This window comes from Periplaneta americana, chromosome 16 (assembly GCF_040183065.1).
Source record: "Periplaneta americana isolate PAMFEO1 chromosome 16, P.americana_PAMFEO1_priV1, whole genome shotgun sequence".
Taxonomy (NCBI): domain Eukaryota; kingdom Metazoa; phylum Arthropoda; class Insecta; order Blattodea; family Blattidae; genus Periplaneta; species Periplaneta americana.
The window spans coordinates 153744580-153763287 of NC_091132.1; the positions used below are offsets into that span (position 1 = coordinate 153744580).

The 18708-nt window shown below is 35.1% G+C and overlaps 1 protein-coding gene across 2 annotated transcripts in view; it reads left to right on the plus strand.

Moving 5' to 3' along the window:
- Nucleotides 1-904: 904 nt before the first annotated feature.
- The window catches only part of LOC138691411 (zinc finger protein ZFP2-like), a 48956-nt gene continuing 31152 nt past the window's right edge, over nt 905-18708 (plus strand). Inside the window, exons 1-5 of one of the 2 annotated variants that reach the window (XM_069813323.1) lie at nt 905-1518; nt 3919-4016; nt 12190-12300; nt 14783-14893; nt 15210-15320. In XM_069813323.1, the coding sequence (XP_069669424.1) occupies nt 3924-4016; nt 12190-12300; nt 14783-14893; nt 15210-15320 (426 nt within the window). In that variant the 5' untranslated portion in view covers nt 905-1518; nt 3919-3923. The remainder of the gene's footprint in view (nt 1519-3918; nt 4017-12189; nt 12301-14782; nt 14894-15209; nt 15321-18708) is intronic. The other variant, XM_069813324.1, reaches the window with a different exon arrangement.

Below are 18708 nucleotides of genomic sequence, written 5' to 3' on the forward strand. Positions count from 1 at the left end.
AGAAATTAACTCTTAATACATGTAGCCTATCAAGACTTATGAGGAAATATTCTGGAATACAATTATACGAAAATAAGGTTTGACTTGGATAACAGGAGCTGGAGTAATAATTGCGAAATCTACCAATGCATAAGACGTAAAAGTGCTGCTTTGTTCATTATAATACCTGTAAAACTTCCACATTACCCCAATATTGCTTTATAATATATTTTGCCCCAATATTGTTTTATAATATATTTAAGCTTTAAATTGTGACTAACGAGTGCAAAGTAATGTTAAATTCTAAAATTAATCTGAATGAAACGGACATTCACTTTTATTTAGCATTTTTATGGTTAAGTGTTTTTGGAATTATACTGGGAATGTAGAAGCACAATACAAATTGAAGAGAGCAACTGCATTCTAAACTTTCATGTTATTTTATTCGTTAAAGTATAACGGAAATACAGATTCTATCATAATACTGATTTATTTGAAACACATTATGTGAGTGAAGTTTGTTTCTTCTATAGCAAAACAAAAGAGTGATTAGCTGTTGGTAACAGTAGGTTTGAAAAGGGCAACAGATTTTTGTAAGCAATGAGCTGAAGATTATAATTAAATAAATAAATAAATAAGAAAGATTGATTGGTATTGGTGAAGTAGCAATAATTTGAAATTTAAACTTTCTTTCGCGTACATGTTCTAATTTGTCAACAACTATCTTTCTGATCGGCCAGTACAAACGAATCTTATCACTTCGGAATATGTATAAGACTTTCTTGTGTTAAAAGTTGTGTAATCAAAATGTAGAATTTTATCAGTTGGATAGACAGAAGATGAGCTGTGGAGAGACGGAAGACAAATATAAATCTCATGAATAACATAATATTTTATTGAAAATCGACTTGAGAGATGTGTATTTATAACACACGTGTATCAAAGAAAGAAAATATAAAGCGTTCAATTTTTTATTGTACATTTCTTCTGTGGATTTAATTGAAAGCCAAAAATTCCTCAAAAGTCTAGTATTTTCTTCAAATCCTCAAAATTTCCCTCTTCTTTACAGAAGCTCCCTAATTTGAGGAAATTTCCTCAAATCTGGCAACACTGTATGATTGTGACGAAGGTGAATCTAGCATGCGGTGAATAAAACAATTTTTATGCTTACAACGGGGCCCAGCATCACACCAGAAGCGGAAATACTACACCGATGGCACATGCGCAAAAAGAGAGCCGAGGGTGACTTCTATCGTCTCGTCTAAAGGCGAGGAATGTTACAATAGATGTGTAGTACGTTAGGTTAGGTTAGTTTTGGTTTAGTTAGGTGTGTAAGATCATATGAATGGTTACCACAGTTGGCGACACTGCAATCATTCTCCCACTCCACATCAAATTATGTCACAACTACGAAATATGGCCGCCTTCTTCATTAAAGTACGACGATTTTCCTATATAAGTAAGGAACCTATTTAGGGCGGGTTGGATGGGACCCAGTGGTCACATCGAGTTTCTACTACTGCACACTACGAAACTAAGGTATTTTCAATGTTTGTTTTTAATTCCTTATACTGGCAATACCAAATTCAAGATTCACCGTTACTGATGCTGGAAGAGTTTGCTTACCTGTATTCTAGAGTTTTGCGTACAAAACTTCCTACTTTGTCTTGTAGAATGTACTTACAATAGATTTATTTTTGTAGCTTCGCCATGGGTATAACAGGTAGTTGTTAACAATTATTTTCATTATACATTGTCTCGTCACCGAAAATATGCATTGGTTTGGTACCACATTTATACAAGACTATACATTTGATTTCTACGCATGTGAATAGGTTACTGTAATGCACATACCAGGCAAATGATAGCAGTGAGTGTCTAGTTTGCAATGGTGTGATGTGATCACGAAGGTTTGTCGTCAGTGTGTAAGTGAAGACGTTCGGAATGGGCAAGACATGTAGCACATTATGGGCGAATCCGGAAATGCATATAGAGTGATGGGAGGTCGAGACGTAGATGGAAGGATGATATTAAAATGGATTTGAAGAAGGTGGGATAGGATGCTAAACTGCTGAGCCATTTATACCCGAACCCACACTTTCTGAAGTCGAAATTGCTATAGAAAATCTGAAAAAGTACAAGTCTCCAAGTATCGATCAAGCTCCAGCAGAATTAATGCAAGTAGGTGGAAGCGCATTATCTAGCGAAATTTATAAGCTTGTACTTGCTATTTGGGAAAAGGAAATTGTACTAGAACAATGAAAGGAGTCCATCATTATTGTACCTATCTTTAAGAAGGGGAACAGGACTAATTGTAGTAACTTTCGAGGAATATCACTTTTGTTGACGTCGTATACAATTTTGTCCAATATTCTTTTGAGAATATTACCGGTAACTCCATTTGTAGATGAAATTATTTGGTATCTTCAATGTGGTTTAAAGTGTAATTTTTTTTGTTGTATTCGACAGATACTGGAGAAAAAGTGGGAGTAGGGCATAATACATAAGTTATTCATAGATTCTAAAAAAGGCATATGATTCGATTAAGAGAGAAGTTCTATATAATAGGCCTATCTTTATTGAATTTGGTATTCCCAAGAAATTAGTTTGATGAATTAAAATGTGTCTGAGTGAAACGTACAGCAGAGTCCATAAAGGCAAGTTTCTGTCTTATGTTTCCCAATTCACTGCAGACTAAAGCAAGGAGATGCACTATTACCTACTTTTTAACATTGCTCTAGAATATGCCATTAGGAAAGTTCAGGATAACAGAGAGGGTTTGAAATTTAACGGGTTACATCAGCGACTTGTCTATGCAGATGACGTGAATATGTCAGGAGAAAATACACAAACTATTAGCAAAAACACGGGAATTTTACTTTAACAAGTAAAGAGATACGTTTGGAAGTAAGTCCCGAAAAGACAAAGAATGTGATTATATCTCGTGACCAGAACATAGTATCAAATGGAAATATATGAATTTGAAATTTATCCTTTGAAGAGGTAGAAAAATTCGAACATCTTGGAGCAACAGTAACAAATATAAATGACATTCGGGAGGAAATTAAACAGAGAATAAATATGGAAAATGTCTGTTATTATTATTGAATTGAGAAGCTTTTCTAATCCACTCTGCTCTCAAAAAATCTGAAAGTTAGAATTTATAAAGCAGTTATATTGCCGGTTGGTTGTTCTGTATGGTTGTGCAACTTGAACTCTTACTTTGAGAGAGGAACAGAGGTTAAGGATGTTTGAGAATAAGTTGCTTAGGAAAATATTTGGGGCTAAGCGGGATGAAGTTACAGGAGAATGGAGAAAGTTCCACAACGCAGAACTGCATGCATTGTATTTTCACGTGACGTAATTAGGGGAACATTAAATCCAGAAGTTTGAAATGGGCAGGGTATGTAACACGTGTGGGCGAATCCAGAAATGCATATAGAGTGTTAGTTGGGAGGCCGGAGGGAAAAAGACCTTTGGGAAGGCCGAGACGTAGATGGGAGGATAATATTAAAATGTATTTGAGGGAGATGGGATATCATTATGCAGACTGGAATAGTATTGCCCAGAATAGGGACGGATGATGAGCTTATATGAGGGCGACAATGAACCTCCGGGTGCCTTAAAATCCATAAGTAAGTAAGGGAATGATGCCAGGGACTGGATTGATCTTGCTCAGGCTATACCGATAGCAAGTTTATGTGAAGGTGGCAATGAACCTCCGTATTCTCTGAAAGCCATTTGTAAGTTGTAAGTCAAGATAGCAGTAGGAAAAAGCAGTAAATATGGTCAGTTTTTGCACTTAACATTTACGGTATTGCAGTTCAGACTTAATTAATATATAAACTACTGAGTAAGGCATAAGTTTGGTTTTGAATTCAAGCTGTACTCACATGCATCTGTATTAAGAGCATTTCAAATGTTTGACTAATGTTGCAGTGGTAATGGATGTGATCAAGCCGTATTCCGAGTCGGAACCATTGGTTGTGCATTCAAGTAATGATGCAGATACAGAGCAGGCAAGTTATTTGCCACAGGTAAGCTTAAGACACACTCAGCGTTGAGGTCACTCAATTTGAAAATTTGTGCTTTGTACTCATTTGTGTTTTGGTTATAGCAGTCCCTTTTACTATAGGACAGGGATGCAGAACTGGGGAAGAGAGGAGTGAAAGCATGAGAAAAGCATTGGTTCCCCATTCACAATCTACTGGTATTGAATGACGTCGCTGTGACATTCTGCAACCAAGTAGCACAGACTCTGAATACAAATCCCCTCTACCCTACCATGTCAATGACGCGTGGGGTGAAAGGAAGGAATGAGTGACGTAATCCGGCTTGTGACGTTTGCCACAATTGCTCAGTTCTGCATCCCTGCTATAGGAGTTTGAGAAATGTTGGTCTAGTGTTGCGAAACATCCGCATTTAACAAGACATGTTCGTATTTTGAAGATCTGTACTTTAATAATAATAATAATAATAATAATAATAATAATAATCATAATCATAATCATAATGATGTTGATGATGATGATGATGGTAATCTATATATAATTATAACTCGTAATGAAAATTATGGGAAAATGGGTGAACAGATTTTAATGAATGATCCGTCATTTTGAAGCTTGGCATCCAAGGATTTTCAGAAAAATAGAAACTTTCGGTGAAGCATTAGTTTTCCTACATAATTTTCCTATTTTCCAAAATCCATCTTTCTTCAGTTTTGAGAACTAATTGCATTTCATAATGAAACGAAACACTCTACAGTAAACAATATTACATAAAGGCCATGACCTGCAGGATTACTGACATATTTAGAGTTCAGATGGCTTAGATTCTCTGACATCATAATGCCAATATGTCGATATTCATTTGTGTAATTTTTTTTATAACATTTCTATTGGATATTAAAAACTTAAAGATTTACAGGTCTGATTCTCTGGTGTGTAATTTTCTGAGTACAGCTGTGTAGGTATTGGATATTAAAAACTACAAAAGTTAAGAATATTTTATGACATTATTACTCTTAAAAATGAAATATTATTATAGTTCATGCAATTATGTGAGTATTTGTCATTATTTATATACACATTAATGCTATATTAATGATATGAAAGTGAAACTTTTGGGGTTATAGCTATAAGTAGACGTAGAGAAAGAATATCTTAAATTAGTTCTTCATTTCTATAATTTACTGAATAATGGCTATAGGAACGACTTCAGAATACTCCGTAAGTACATACTGTTATGTCGTTATTGCTTTATCGAATTATTTATTTTTGGTCCAGGGGGACATATATTTTTTATGTACTTGTTTATTTATCTACCTTTATGCCATCAATAATAAAAAATTGTGTTTTAATTATTTTTAATTTGCACAGTCTTTGTACATAATTACCTATGCGGTATTCTGAAGTATAGCGCTGCTATATAATATGTACTAAAAATTTACGTAAGGTAACAATATTGTTATTAAAAATGAAATATTTTTATAGTTATTAATCAAGTGCTGTGGGTTTTTTTCATATATTTAGTTGCGGTGTGGTATAGATATTTATATGTGTGATTCCCTAATTTTCTTAGGTAGTGGAAGAGGCATTAGTAATTAAGCCATGATTTCTATTTTATCTGCGTCTTTAAACTGCATCAAAATTAATTTCATATTCCTTTGGTTTAATCGATTAGATTTATGATCGCTGCTGGGCACGTCTCTAATCTTCTGCCATTAACAATTCATTACAAGCTTATGGAAAATTACAAGTCATTGATTCAACATGCTAACGTTTTACGTGGCTAAAATAATGTCCAGGTACCTAATACACTCCAAACATTGTCAGATATTGTTGCTAACACTCTTTATGCTATTTCCTGCACAAAAACAGGACAGTTATTGGCAAATGAAAACGTGTGATCTGCAGATTTAAGTTTCTATGATCATATTGGGTTAGATCAGGCCTGCACAAGGTTTGCGCTCTCCGAGCCAGCTCACACCTCATGAGCGGAATGCAGATATTAGCTGTGCTCTGTATAAGTGTGGACTGGAGAAGGGGTAGATCTCGTACAAAATATACATAAAAGGAAGTACTATTACGCAGTGGCATATACTGGTTTAAGGGTCTGGGCTACCACTGACCCTATTATTACACAAAATATATTTTTAAAACCCTATAATAAAATTCCTTACCTATTTATATGTAAATTCCAGACGTCTTGATTGGGACGAAAATACTTTGATGACTTCATCATTGAAATTACAGTTGGGCCGCTTGCGAAGTTTCTGTAGAAATGACTTTTCAATTGACATCAGTGCCAAGCCGGATAAACGTTCTTGTGTATGAGTTGATCTACAGTAGGATTTTATTCTCTTCAACGCAGAAAATGTTCTTTCTACCGATGCTGACGTAGCTGGTATTGTCTCAATTAATGTTGCCAATTTAAGGACTTCAGGAATAACTTGGTTCACTGGTTTTCATATATGGCAGATAATATTTCATGGATAGGTTTGTTCGAAAAATCAAAGACTTCTGCTGAATATATTACACTTAATTCATTTTTCAAACGTACTTGATCAAAGTGACTGTTATAGGACTGAAATAATTTGTTTAGTGCCTCATTCGGGAAGTTTTCTCTATAAGCAGAAAATTTTTGAGAATCTAGAAGATGTGTGAACTGAAGCTTTCCATAATCAGAAAATCTGTCAGTAATTTCCATGTGCATACGATCTAGTATGCTGTAGTACAGCTGCCTGTATTTCAATTCATCATCTCCTTTTCTTCGCTTTAATGGTGGTTCCATTGTATTGTCTGAAGAATTTTCATTTTCCATATTACTCCATATGGACGGAAACCCACTACGTCTGAACTCGGATATAGTATTTTTTAACTTTGATACCTCTTGCGAGCAGTATGCTATGTCTAGACTTTTTGTCTGAAGAATATTGTAGAGCACATCTGTATGTGCGAACACTCTAGCATAGACTTCAAGAAGAAATATATTCTGAAACTGTGTGAAAAAATACAAATATCCTTGAGCCTGCACAATTACATCATCATCCCAGTTTTCTTCAGAGTCATTACAAATGATATTTTCAAAGAAAGCAGTCAGTTGTTCTCTGTATTCTTTTACTGTATTTACAAGCCGAGATGTAAAATTCCATCTAGTTGGTGCTACTTTTTGGGAGTTTCTTTTTCATAAATTCCTTGAGTTTTTCTGATCTTTTAGGAGATGATGAGAAAAATGCAGCTAAACCCGACAGTGTTTTGAAAAAAAATGCGGCATTCTGGAATGGATGAAGTAGTTTGTTGCAAAACTAAATTGAGAACATGGCTGTAACAATGGACAAATAGTGCTTGAGGATACTTTTCTTGAACTTTTGTTTTTAAGCCATTAATATTTCCCGCCATAACTGAAGCACCATCTTATGTCTGTGCAATTAACTTATTGCCGACATTGTATTCTGCTATAACACCTTCCACATGCTGAAACAAAGCAGCAGCAGTTTTGCCCGAACTGACATTTGTGAATCCTATAAACCGTTCTTGAACATTGGCAGTACTGTCGACGTATCTTAAAACAGTGGACAATTGACTCTGATTAGAGCAGTCACTTGTTTCATCAACAACAATGGCCACAAAAGGTGCTTCTTCTATTTCACATTTTATGTTCTTTATCATAACCCCACTTATAGCAAATATTAAGTCATTCTGAATTGCGGGAGAAGTACCACGGAATACTGTTGAACTCTCAAGATGATTGGCCAGTAAATGGTCAAATTCACTTAAGGAACTTAAATATTCAATATAATTTCCTCTATTGTCTGATTCCACACTCTCATTATGACCCCGAAAAGCCAATTCTTGTTTTCCTAGAAAGCAGACTGCGTTAATAAGACGCAGTAAAATCTCCCGATTTTTTTTCACAAGATCATTGTGTTGGTTGATGTGTAGAGCTTTTTGCTTATCTAGCTGTAAATCAATTCTTGTCTTCCCAGAGTTTGCAAAGTTCATGCTACTATAAATATGAGCTTTTGATTTGTCGTGTTTTAGGACTGCCGTTCGAAGGGAGTTCATATTAGAAAACCCCTCTTTTGACCACACATTAGTTTCGCGGCTAAATAACAAACATGGCCAGCAAAATAGTTTAGACAGTTTAGAACTACCACACAACCAATTCCACTTACCATATGATGTTGAAGTGAAATGGCGTGTGTACTCACGCTGTTTTTCTTTTACGTCCATGGACAAATTTAACTCAGGAGTTGGTCTTTCCATTTTCACAATTTCAACTTTCTCGTATGTACGACGGTTAAAAGGCACTTTTAATAAACCTTCTATTACACAGTCATTTTCAACACAAACCTCTCCAGAAACTTGTTCTGCCATATTTTTCACAATATCACTTAATTGGGAAATTAAAAACTTAATAATTCACAATTAATATAACTCTTAGACACTCGAACAAATCACAAATTTAAAATACTGCACTGCAAGAACACAATCACATTAATGAGCTAGCATACTAAGCATATTGTTGCTTTGCGCCTTCCAAGAAACCGATCACGAGAGCGGCAACTCACCCACCTACAGTGCACGATGGAAACAGGAGGGAGCGGGGGGACGGGAAGTTGTGCGACGTGAGCGGAACGGTCACAGGCTACCCTTTGCGGCAGTGGTTTCTCCAGTGATGCCGCCTTGACAACTTGTTTCTTTTCGAGAGCAGAGAGCGCATATAAATCTAACAATTACTTTAATTTTAATTACTGTGGTAAAACTAATACGGTAATACAAAATTATTACATTATGTTATATTATAAACTTTTTCTTTTGTAATTTCCTTGGGCTACTGCCGGTAGCCCCGGTAGTCCACAAAATACGCCCCTGCTATTACGAGTGCTTATGAAATGAATTCCCGTTCATTGTTTGCAAAACTATCTTCGACTATTATTAATTAATAAATAAATATTTATTTTACAGAAGTAATAGAAATTCTATAGCTACTTAAATGTACAATATCATTTTGTTATATTTTTATTTATCAGTACATCAAAACGAGGTTTTATGCTGTTGGCAGCTGAAAGGAACAGTAGCCTACTGATCATAATGAAACATCAGTTACAGATGTTCGATGTCTGCCTTTATTAAAGTTGATTATAGAAAACAATTGCTCACGAATATAAATTTTGAGCCAAACATGGCAATCATTTTCACAGCCAGCCTGTATAGTCGTGGATATTATTGCTAATGTTTAGTCTTGTAAAACTCAACCTGGCTAGTAGTATTATTTAAACGATCTTTAGCTCTTGGGTCACATTGAAGATCAATAAGTTCGAGCTGTAAATCGTTAAATGTTATGTTCCGTCTTCTAGATTCCATACTGTACTGTAGCAGTAGGTAAGCAACGTGAAACAGCTACTGAGAATAGGCCTACACACTGCACTCCACTAGATAACTGAGTGGTCGTTTCCCTCTCCTCTACCTATTGCAAGTCTATGTCATTCTGACGTATCTTCCTCTCCGCTTCGGCGAGCGGTAAACACCGCTCTCCTGCTCCAAAGGAGCGTGCGCACTCGTTGAGAGCTGTTTGTGCAGGCCTGGGTTAGATCAAACACGACACAATAAACTTGTTGCAGAGGACATTGCAGATGTTTTAGTCTCTGTAGATGGTGAGCCACCAAAATACCATTAAGTTGTGCCTGGAAGACAAAGGGAACCAAATTAAACTCTCACTGTGATCTGATTAAATATATCCCCTTCTCTTCTCTGATGAATCACAATTGCAACACAACGCCAGCAAAAGAAGGCTGCTAGAAGACTTTACTTCTGTTTGTACCATTTCAGATTGCTGTTCGTAATCATTTCTCACACATTCATTAGTCATACAAGTTAATTCAGTAATATTTGGTAGAACAGTAATGTCTGGAGGAAGCGTAAAAATTGTAATTTCTAAGAAAAGACGAAAAGGTATTATTTATTGATACAATAAGAAGCCTACAAGATTTTGTAGTCTCTTGATCACCTCAGCAAGATCTCTTAGAAGGAAAAAATTGATTCAAGGTCTATACCAAGATACTATTTCTATTGTTGGAAAGCATGACAAACCTGATATTTTCTTAACTCTCACCTACAATCTGCAATGACCTTAAATAGCTGCTACCTATATTAACTTTCAAAATGTCTCGTATTCTACATTGAAAATAAATTTGAAAAAAAAGTTTATTTGAACTTTCAATGAACTTAGTTTGCAGCATTTGCTGCACAAGCCACTAGTGATGATGATAATAATAATAATAATAATAATAATAATAATAATAATAAAAGACTTATTACATAAGTTACTAATGTGTCCGTATTTTAGGTTACATTGTCCAGATTAGAGAATGGATGATGTTATAACAATGAAATCACCGGTTAGTATTGTGATTGTGCCAGAAAGTACTGCGTCTTTTCTAATTATGGTTGGTGTTTTATTTTGTTTAGATAGCATTGAATTACGGTAATTGCATTGTTATGTATGTTACTTTTCATTTTTCGGTTGGTATTCCAATTTGTACAACTTGCTTCTCATGAAGTTGGAACAAGTCTTGAATTGGAAGCAGTGCGGAAGTGATAGCAATTCTTAACTTTTGATGTGCGAACCTTTATATTATTAATCTAAGTGATTGGGTGATAGATTATGCGATTGTGTTTTTTTTATTGGGTTATTTTACGACGCTGTATCAACATCTAGGTTATTTAGCGTCTGAATGAAATGAAGGTGATAATGCTGGTGAAATGAGTCCGGGGTCCAGCACCGAAAGTTACCCAGCATTTGCTCGTATTGGGTTGAGGGAAAACCCCGGAAGAAACCTCAACCAGGTAACTTGCCCCGACCGGGATTCGAACCCGGGCCACCTGGTTTCGCGGCCAAACGCGCTGACCGTTACTCCACAGGTGTGGACGCGATTGTGTTAATGATAGATTTATTACTTAATCGTTAGTGATTACTGAAGACGTTGTTTGGTCTAATGGTTTTAAATGGAGACTGGAGGAGATTTCGAGTTTCCGATATATATGTTTCCATGAATATTGGAACTTCGATCTCGCTAAGTACCACACAAGGGTCTGACGTCTGATTTATATTATGACGTTTGATGGTGAAGTATACCTCCACAATTCGGTGACCTCGGTCACTTCAGTACAATTCTTAGAAATAAAAAGGCTGTTTAAATATTTCCGCGAGATTTTTATATGTTTGTAGTTGTTATCTCTGGGAAGAATACCTCAACAAACACATTTAAAGCTATGTTATTGACACTTGCTACTTCAATTAAAACAGTGAATAATATTTATAATTGATGGATCCAGGTTCTTTCTGCAATCATTAGAAATGTAAGATAAAATATAGTAATGAATCAACTCAAATTGTAGTGAATATTTGTTAATGTAGATACATTCAACTAATATACAAACCATTGTTTCTAGTTATTTGGTTTTACTTGGTTATTTAACAACGCTCTTTCAACTAGTGGGTTATTTTTAGCGTTGGTGGAATAAGTGACAGTGATATGGTATTTCGTGAGATGAGGCCGAAGATTCGCTATAGATTACCTGACATTGGTTTTGTAGTTGGGGAAAACCTCGAAATAACCCATCCAGGTAATCACCCTCAGCGGGAATCGAACCCACGCCCTAGCAGGCAAACGTGCTACTACTTGAGCTATGCTGGTAGCTTTTACGAGATTCATCCAGGAAGTAAGTTCCAATCGCGTCCAGAGATGGCATGTCGGAAATGCGCATGCGTAGCAGTAGAGAGGGGGTATGTGGGAGTAATGCAGTGCAGTTTCAGTTTTGTGATGGTAGTAGTTATTGCATAGCGCTAGGAGAAAATGACTGCACTGATATTGTCTCACGCCAACTGCGAGAGTCGTGCATTTATCCGATTTCTGCACACTCAGAAGCAATCTCCAGCAGAGAGCCACTGCCAATTGTGCAACATGTATGGACCCGACATTATGAGTGACAGTATGATCAGACAATGATGCAGGCAATTCACTGAAGGCCGAACCAATGTGCTCGATGAAGACCGTAGTAATCGACCGTCCCTGGTGACGCCAGAACTGATGGAAAGTGTGCGGCAAGCAGTTTTGCAGAACTGGCGCTTTGCAATTTCGGAACTCTCTGGTCAATTCCTCCAGATGCCTCACTTCACAAATTTATGATGTATTTCTATTTGCAGGAAGAGATATTAATGCATTGTAAGGCCCCTAACTGCGATGTCAAACTGGAATTGAAAAGCGAGGAATCCCTAAAGCCAAAAACATTTCCGTCTGTGAAGTGTGAGCCTGAGGTGAGTGATGTTATTGATATTCTTTCTTTCAGTCTTCTTAAACTTAATCTTGTGTCCTTTTCTGCCGCGAAAGTATATCCTAATGGAACTTTAATGGCATTGCTTAAATTAATTATTATTTGTCATCTTGATAGAATATGATTTGATTTTTAACTTCGGTAGTATAAGAACTTTACAACTTTATATGCAATGAATATTGATGCAAAGTTAATAGCACCATTGTTTATCATGTTGGAAATTTGATGTGGTACCATACAGGGGCAGTAACAAAATGACACTAAAAATATTTAGATACTACATGATATACGGTAATAATGAAATATCTCAAATGATATTGCAGAGATTATCCATTTTCTGGGTGGAAAAAAAAAAAAAAAAAAAAAAAAAAAAAAAAAAAAAAAAAAACAAATACCGTAGAGAAATATTTTGCATCGAAAAATTGAAATAAACACGATTTTCCTTACATCCTTTCCATCCACTCCCTCTCTCTTACTCTTTTACTATTTCTCTTTTTTCCATACTCCCATCTCTCTATTCCCACTACCTAATTTAATTGTTAGATTATACTCTATATATCTAATATTAACACACTATTTTACTTACCTTACCTTGCAGATGTCGAAACTCAAACCACTGACTTCACTTCTGTACTCAATTGTCCTAACCCCTAATAAAATTTACTAGAAGCATTACGAAAACATGCCTTAAAATTAATGCAAAGGTAAAACCAAATACCTTAATATAAAAATACTGGACACCTAGCAGTTCTGCACGTGAACAGCACAGGTACTGCTACCTAGGTGGCAGGGTGTGCTGAAACCTGCGAAGCAAGCTATAATCTACTACAATGTAGATTATTGCTGGGCTAGTAAATAGTTTTATTAATAAGTGCTGTGTTAAAAATGTCAGGGTTTATATGTGCTGTTTATAACTGCTACAATTACAGCATTACAAACTGCTCCAAATCGTACTTTCGATTTCCAAGGGATCGTAAAACGTGAGTCAACAACATTTTTAGTGTGCCTTCGTCTGTGTGTTGATAGAACAATAAAAATTAGCTTTTTTATTTAGGCCTAATAAATAAATAGAAGTTAAAATGCATTGGAAATTTTAAAGCTTTATCAAATTAAGTTTTATTGTTGTCCACATGCCTTTACTCATTATTACAAGCATGGTATTACTATCAAATTTATCTTTGCAGCTGTCAGCAATGGGTGTGTAATGCGTTATTGTAAATTCATTCTTAATGTCGGAATTAATTTTGCCTCACTAAAGCAAAGAAAAAATATGTAACAATTAATTATGGAAAGTAATACGAAGTATGCAATATTTCTCATAATATCCTGCTTTGATACAAAATAATAATGTTACATTAAATACTATTCAACATTTCTTAAGTGGCTCATATTATTCTACATTAGTACCGGTATTTCATGTTTTAAACAATAGTCAGATTCCTGCTGTGTTAATATTTGTACTTGTGGACGTAATTCCACACTACTCCGCTAGGTGTTAGGTCCGCGATATTTCGCACTCACGTCAATGCTGCTAATATACAGCTGTCCCGTATTATTATAGTAAGGAATTTGGTAAAACTTCGACGGAAATTCAAGTGTCACGTCACATGCTACATCACACATTACGTCACATATTATGAAGTAAAATGGTCTACTTCATCACATAATACCAACTTCTGCTAATATACGCCTTTGGGAACTTCTAACCTTTCTCTAATATATGCCCTTCGTAAAACCTAAGCTGTCACTGATATACACCTGTCATCAAGCCCTAACCTTTCATTAATATCCGTCCTAGTAATTAATCTTGCATATAAGTCTCTGTTGGCGGAATTGTAATCATTGACGTCATGTAGCTGGCGATCTACGTCTTACTGTCTCCATTACGAACACAGAACAATGAACACATTATCTGGTAATGCCAATGTACAGGTAACACCGAAAATAGAAAGTTACGTAAACTAAAATCATGCAATAGAATGTAAAGCTCTGATCGCTATAATACATGTATAACATCACATAAACACAGATAAGAAGCTATAATATTCCCAACACGAAAATGGCATAGCACTTAGTTCATTGTATTTCATAATATCAGCACCATAACATAACGTAACGTAACGTAATCTAGTACAATATTACAATATAGTATACCAAAACTACCCTCTCCACATAAAAGAATAGGCTATGTTATCAATATTAAGTAGCTATTAAATTAATACTAATTTCCAATTTGCTATTGCCCCTGGAGACCTATTGTATGCTATCCCAGAACTTTCGTGATTTTTTTTTTTTTTTGCAAGTTCTAAAATATCTCCTTAGATAATGCGTGTAGCTTGGCCAGCTCTTATAATTATTGATTTAATGTAGAAGTTGGAACAATATATGTGATCGGAAATCTCGTACTTTTTTAAACCTGTTCTTTCTCAATATTTATAAAGTCATGGTGTGCTTGTATTCTGCAGAAAGTTACATCAGTGCAATGTAACGCCCCTAACTGTGATGTGAAATGGGAAGTGAAAATAGAAAAGTCACCAGAGTCAATTAAGTTGCCTTCTATTAAGTGTGAGCCTGAGGTGAGTGATGATTATTGAATTTCTTAGCTTAATGGACTATGATTTGCAATGGGTATTAACACTATCATCAAAACTCCTGTGAAGAGGTATATTTTAAAAAATATAAAAATCACAACATAGTTAATTCCTGTCTCTTATCCGGTCTTTGTCTTCGATGACTCTTTGTGGACTATAGGCTCTTCTTCGATCTGATATTTTAATATAGAAGATGAATAAGATACATTATTCCATGTGATCCAAGATCTCATCCATTTTTGAAACATGCTGCTCTTCTTTCTCATTAATTACAAATTCATGTTTTATTTACAATCCACAGGAAATGATATTAGTGGAGTATAACACCCACAACTGTGATCTCAAATGGGAAGTGAAAATTGAGGAATCCCCAGAGCCAATAACATTTCCTTCCATAAAGTGTGAGCTTGAGGTGAGTCATGTTACTGATTTTTCCCCCGTAAATCCTCTTGATACAATGTAATTTTGTGTTCTTTTCTGCCAGTAAACTACATCCCCATAAAACTTAACAATGCTTTATGGTGCATCATTACGTCTTCAGTGTTATTGACATAATACTAAATCCTTCTTAGAACTAAATTGGCCGATAATAATAATAATAATAATAATAATAATAATAATAATAATAATAATAATTCGTGGTGCTATAGCCTGTAAAGGGTCTAGACCGACCAGCCGGCTGCTGGTCCCATGCCCACATGCCAAATGGATGATCATCAACCAGAATGGAGGTATCGTGTGGTTAGCACAATGATCCCCCCCCCCCCCAGCCCTGTTATAGCTGGCATTCGCAACCAGATTTTGCTACCTATCATAGCTCCCCAAGTGCATCACGATGCTGGATGGAAACCTGACCGAAATTTCATATGAGAATTTCTTCCTCCTTGAGGATTCAAACCAGCGCGTATTCCTAGGCAGGATGCCTTAGACCACGATGCCACAGCATGGGACTAAATTGGTCGATGACCTTAGAAAATTAAAATACACTGTCTACGGAGAAGTCCACGGAACTGCCAACAATGGCAGTAACAGATGCATTGACATAATTGCCATTAGTGAATCCCTGTCTCAGAGTATGATCATCGACCCCACCACAGGTTTGAAACATAAAAAGGACAGCTTGAAGACGTACACAAGGAGAAACTAGCAATCTACGTTCCAATCATCCCATATTATAAAGATAAATACCAACTTCACGATATCAGTGTCACGGGATTGATGTTTGGAGCAAGAGGAATGATACCTAACTTCTCTTCTCAATTCTGTAAGACCCTAGGGCTGCACAAATCTTTTCTAAATGAACTAGCCCTCGTCATAATTAGAGAGTCAGTCAAACTCTTACGGAACCACCTCTATGGAGTCTAATTCAGTATACTGAAACAACTGACGCACCATTATCATTTTTATTTTTCTTATTAGCTTTCATTCTTTACTTGCTTATCACTTTTCTTATTTGTTTGTTTGTTCATTTACTTGTTTGTCATTTTTCTTACTCTGTTATCTTTCATTGTCTATTTGTTCTTTCTTTGTTTTGTATGCTTTGTCTAATGGCAGCCTCTAATTTGAGGAAGCTCTGGTAAATAAATAAAATAAGCTCGAAGGACTGTGATTTGCAGCGGGCCTTAAGGCATTATTAGTACTATTTACTTTAAATCATGTACAAGATTTGGTGTGTAAAAGAAACATATTACAATTGGAAAATCGCAATTTACTAAATTCTTGTGCTTGTCCACTTTCCTTCAATAAGTCTTCTCAGTTATTTTCATGTCGAAGCTCAGTGAGATAATTCCATTTATGAGATACAAGATCTTATCCTATTTTTAAACTTCGTTCTATTCTTCGTCATTAATTTAAATCAATTATCATCACACAGTGAGACCTTTATTTTTTGTTCTTCCAAAAGGTATGCCATTTAAGGGGTTAGGTACAGCTTATAGGATTAAAATTTTTGGAAATATTCAACATTCAATTGATATGTGTAAAATATTGTCCTTCTGCTATATGAAAAAAAAAAAAAAAAAACAATTTTACTATTAAATTTTTTTTTTTTCAAAATTCAAAATATTGGCAGTTCACTGTGCAATGATGAAGCGTTTCCCTCATAACTCATAAACTTGTTAAATTTTTTTACATTATCTCTCTTTTATTTTATTGCTGAAACTCATGTTTACAATATCGTGCTCTTTCAACTACATTCCTTAATAAATATTTTTTTTTATTTTGTGTTAGAAGAAACTACTGATATTTGACCATTTTTAAAAATGAATTTATTTTTTATCAGACAATCTATCAAAGGTAGAGAAGTGATCTTGCATCATATTGTATATATGACATGCATAAATACATACAAAAAATGTCATCACAGAATGTTGGATAGTTTTTTAGTAATATGGGAAACACTATCACTGCACAGTTAACTGAATTTTGAAAAGAAATTGTAAATAATGTTTTTAAATTGTAAACATATTTTTTTCATATAGCAGAAGGACAATGTTTTACACGTGCTAATTTTCATTATTGTATAAGATACAGTAATGGAGGAAAAAATATTGAATATTTCCAAAATTTTACTGCTGTAAGATGTACCCAGCGAATAGGGATTATAAAGAATGGACACTTCGCGTCGGTACCTTTGATGTAGCCGGACTGATTTCAATGACCTTCAAGCCAGTTAAAGCGTGAGATTCTGCTTTCTCCCTAGAGTTGGCGCTGACATCACACCAGCTAGCAGTCGACACAGCGGAAATATAACACATATAATTAATACATCTAGGTACATTATGTACTCAAATAAAATAAATTGGATCCATAACATAATAAATCCGTCATTAACTGTAATATCTAGACTCTAGAGTTCCTTTATAATGAGAGTTGAGACATTGACCCCAACAACAATTAAAATATGTAATGATTTGATAGCGCTGAAAATGGAAAAACAAAACTCTTACGAGAAGTAAAACCATATACCTATATTATATTCTAAACAAATATTAAACGAATTCGATACTTAATTTTATAATGTATTATATTATTTTATAATATAATTTATTATATCTGAAATATAAAATATTATTATTACAACTAGTTTGTCACTGAGAAATAAGGGAAAGCTGTTAACTTGGATTTATTTGAAGCAAAGCGTTACTGGATTATGCAATAAGGTAGGTGATGTTTGGATCCTGTGTCTCAACTCTATTCTCAATTATTATCACTGGTCAACAACCATTTTGGTGCCAGTTAGATCTGAGTGATTTTTGGTTGACTTTAGGATGCTGATTCAGAATATGGCAAGGGTTTTGCTAGATTGGCACTAGTTTTTGAGATATTGTAAGTCCTACCGAAAAACATAAAAAAAAAACAGGAAAATAAACATGAAAAGTATAATCTACTCACAAACAGTATGAAAACAACACCCAATCATCATAAAAAAATATGAAATACATAGTGACATTGGATTCAGTTCATAACAGAAAGCAGGACGAATAGAAGAAATAGTGTACACACGTCTATGCTTTCTTATTGTCGGTGGTGGACCTGACAACTAGTGGCGCTTCGATCGCTAGAGTCCATCTGTTGTCTGAAGTCAGACACCTCGAAAATATATTTCTCGCGCGTTTAATGAAAATTTCTAAGGGTTGTTAATATGCTTTGTTGTTGAGAGTTATGTAGATGTCTTCAATTTGTTGTGCTTTAAAGTAACCAGTGACAAAAGAATATTGTGTGGTGGTTTACAAAATAATTACAAAAATGCCGTACTGTTTTGTTCTGGGTTGTAGATCGGAATACAGCAGAAATAGTGT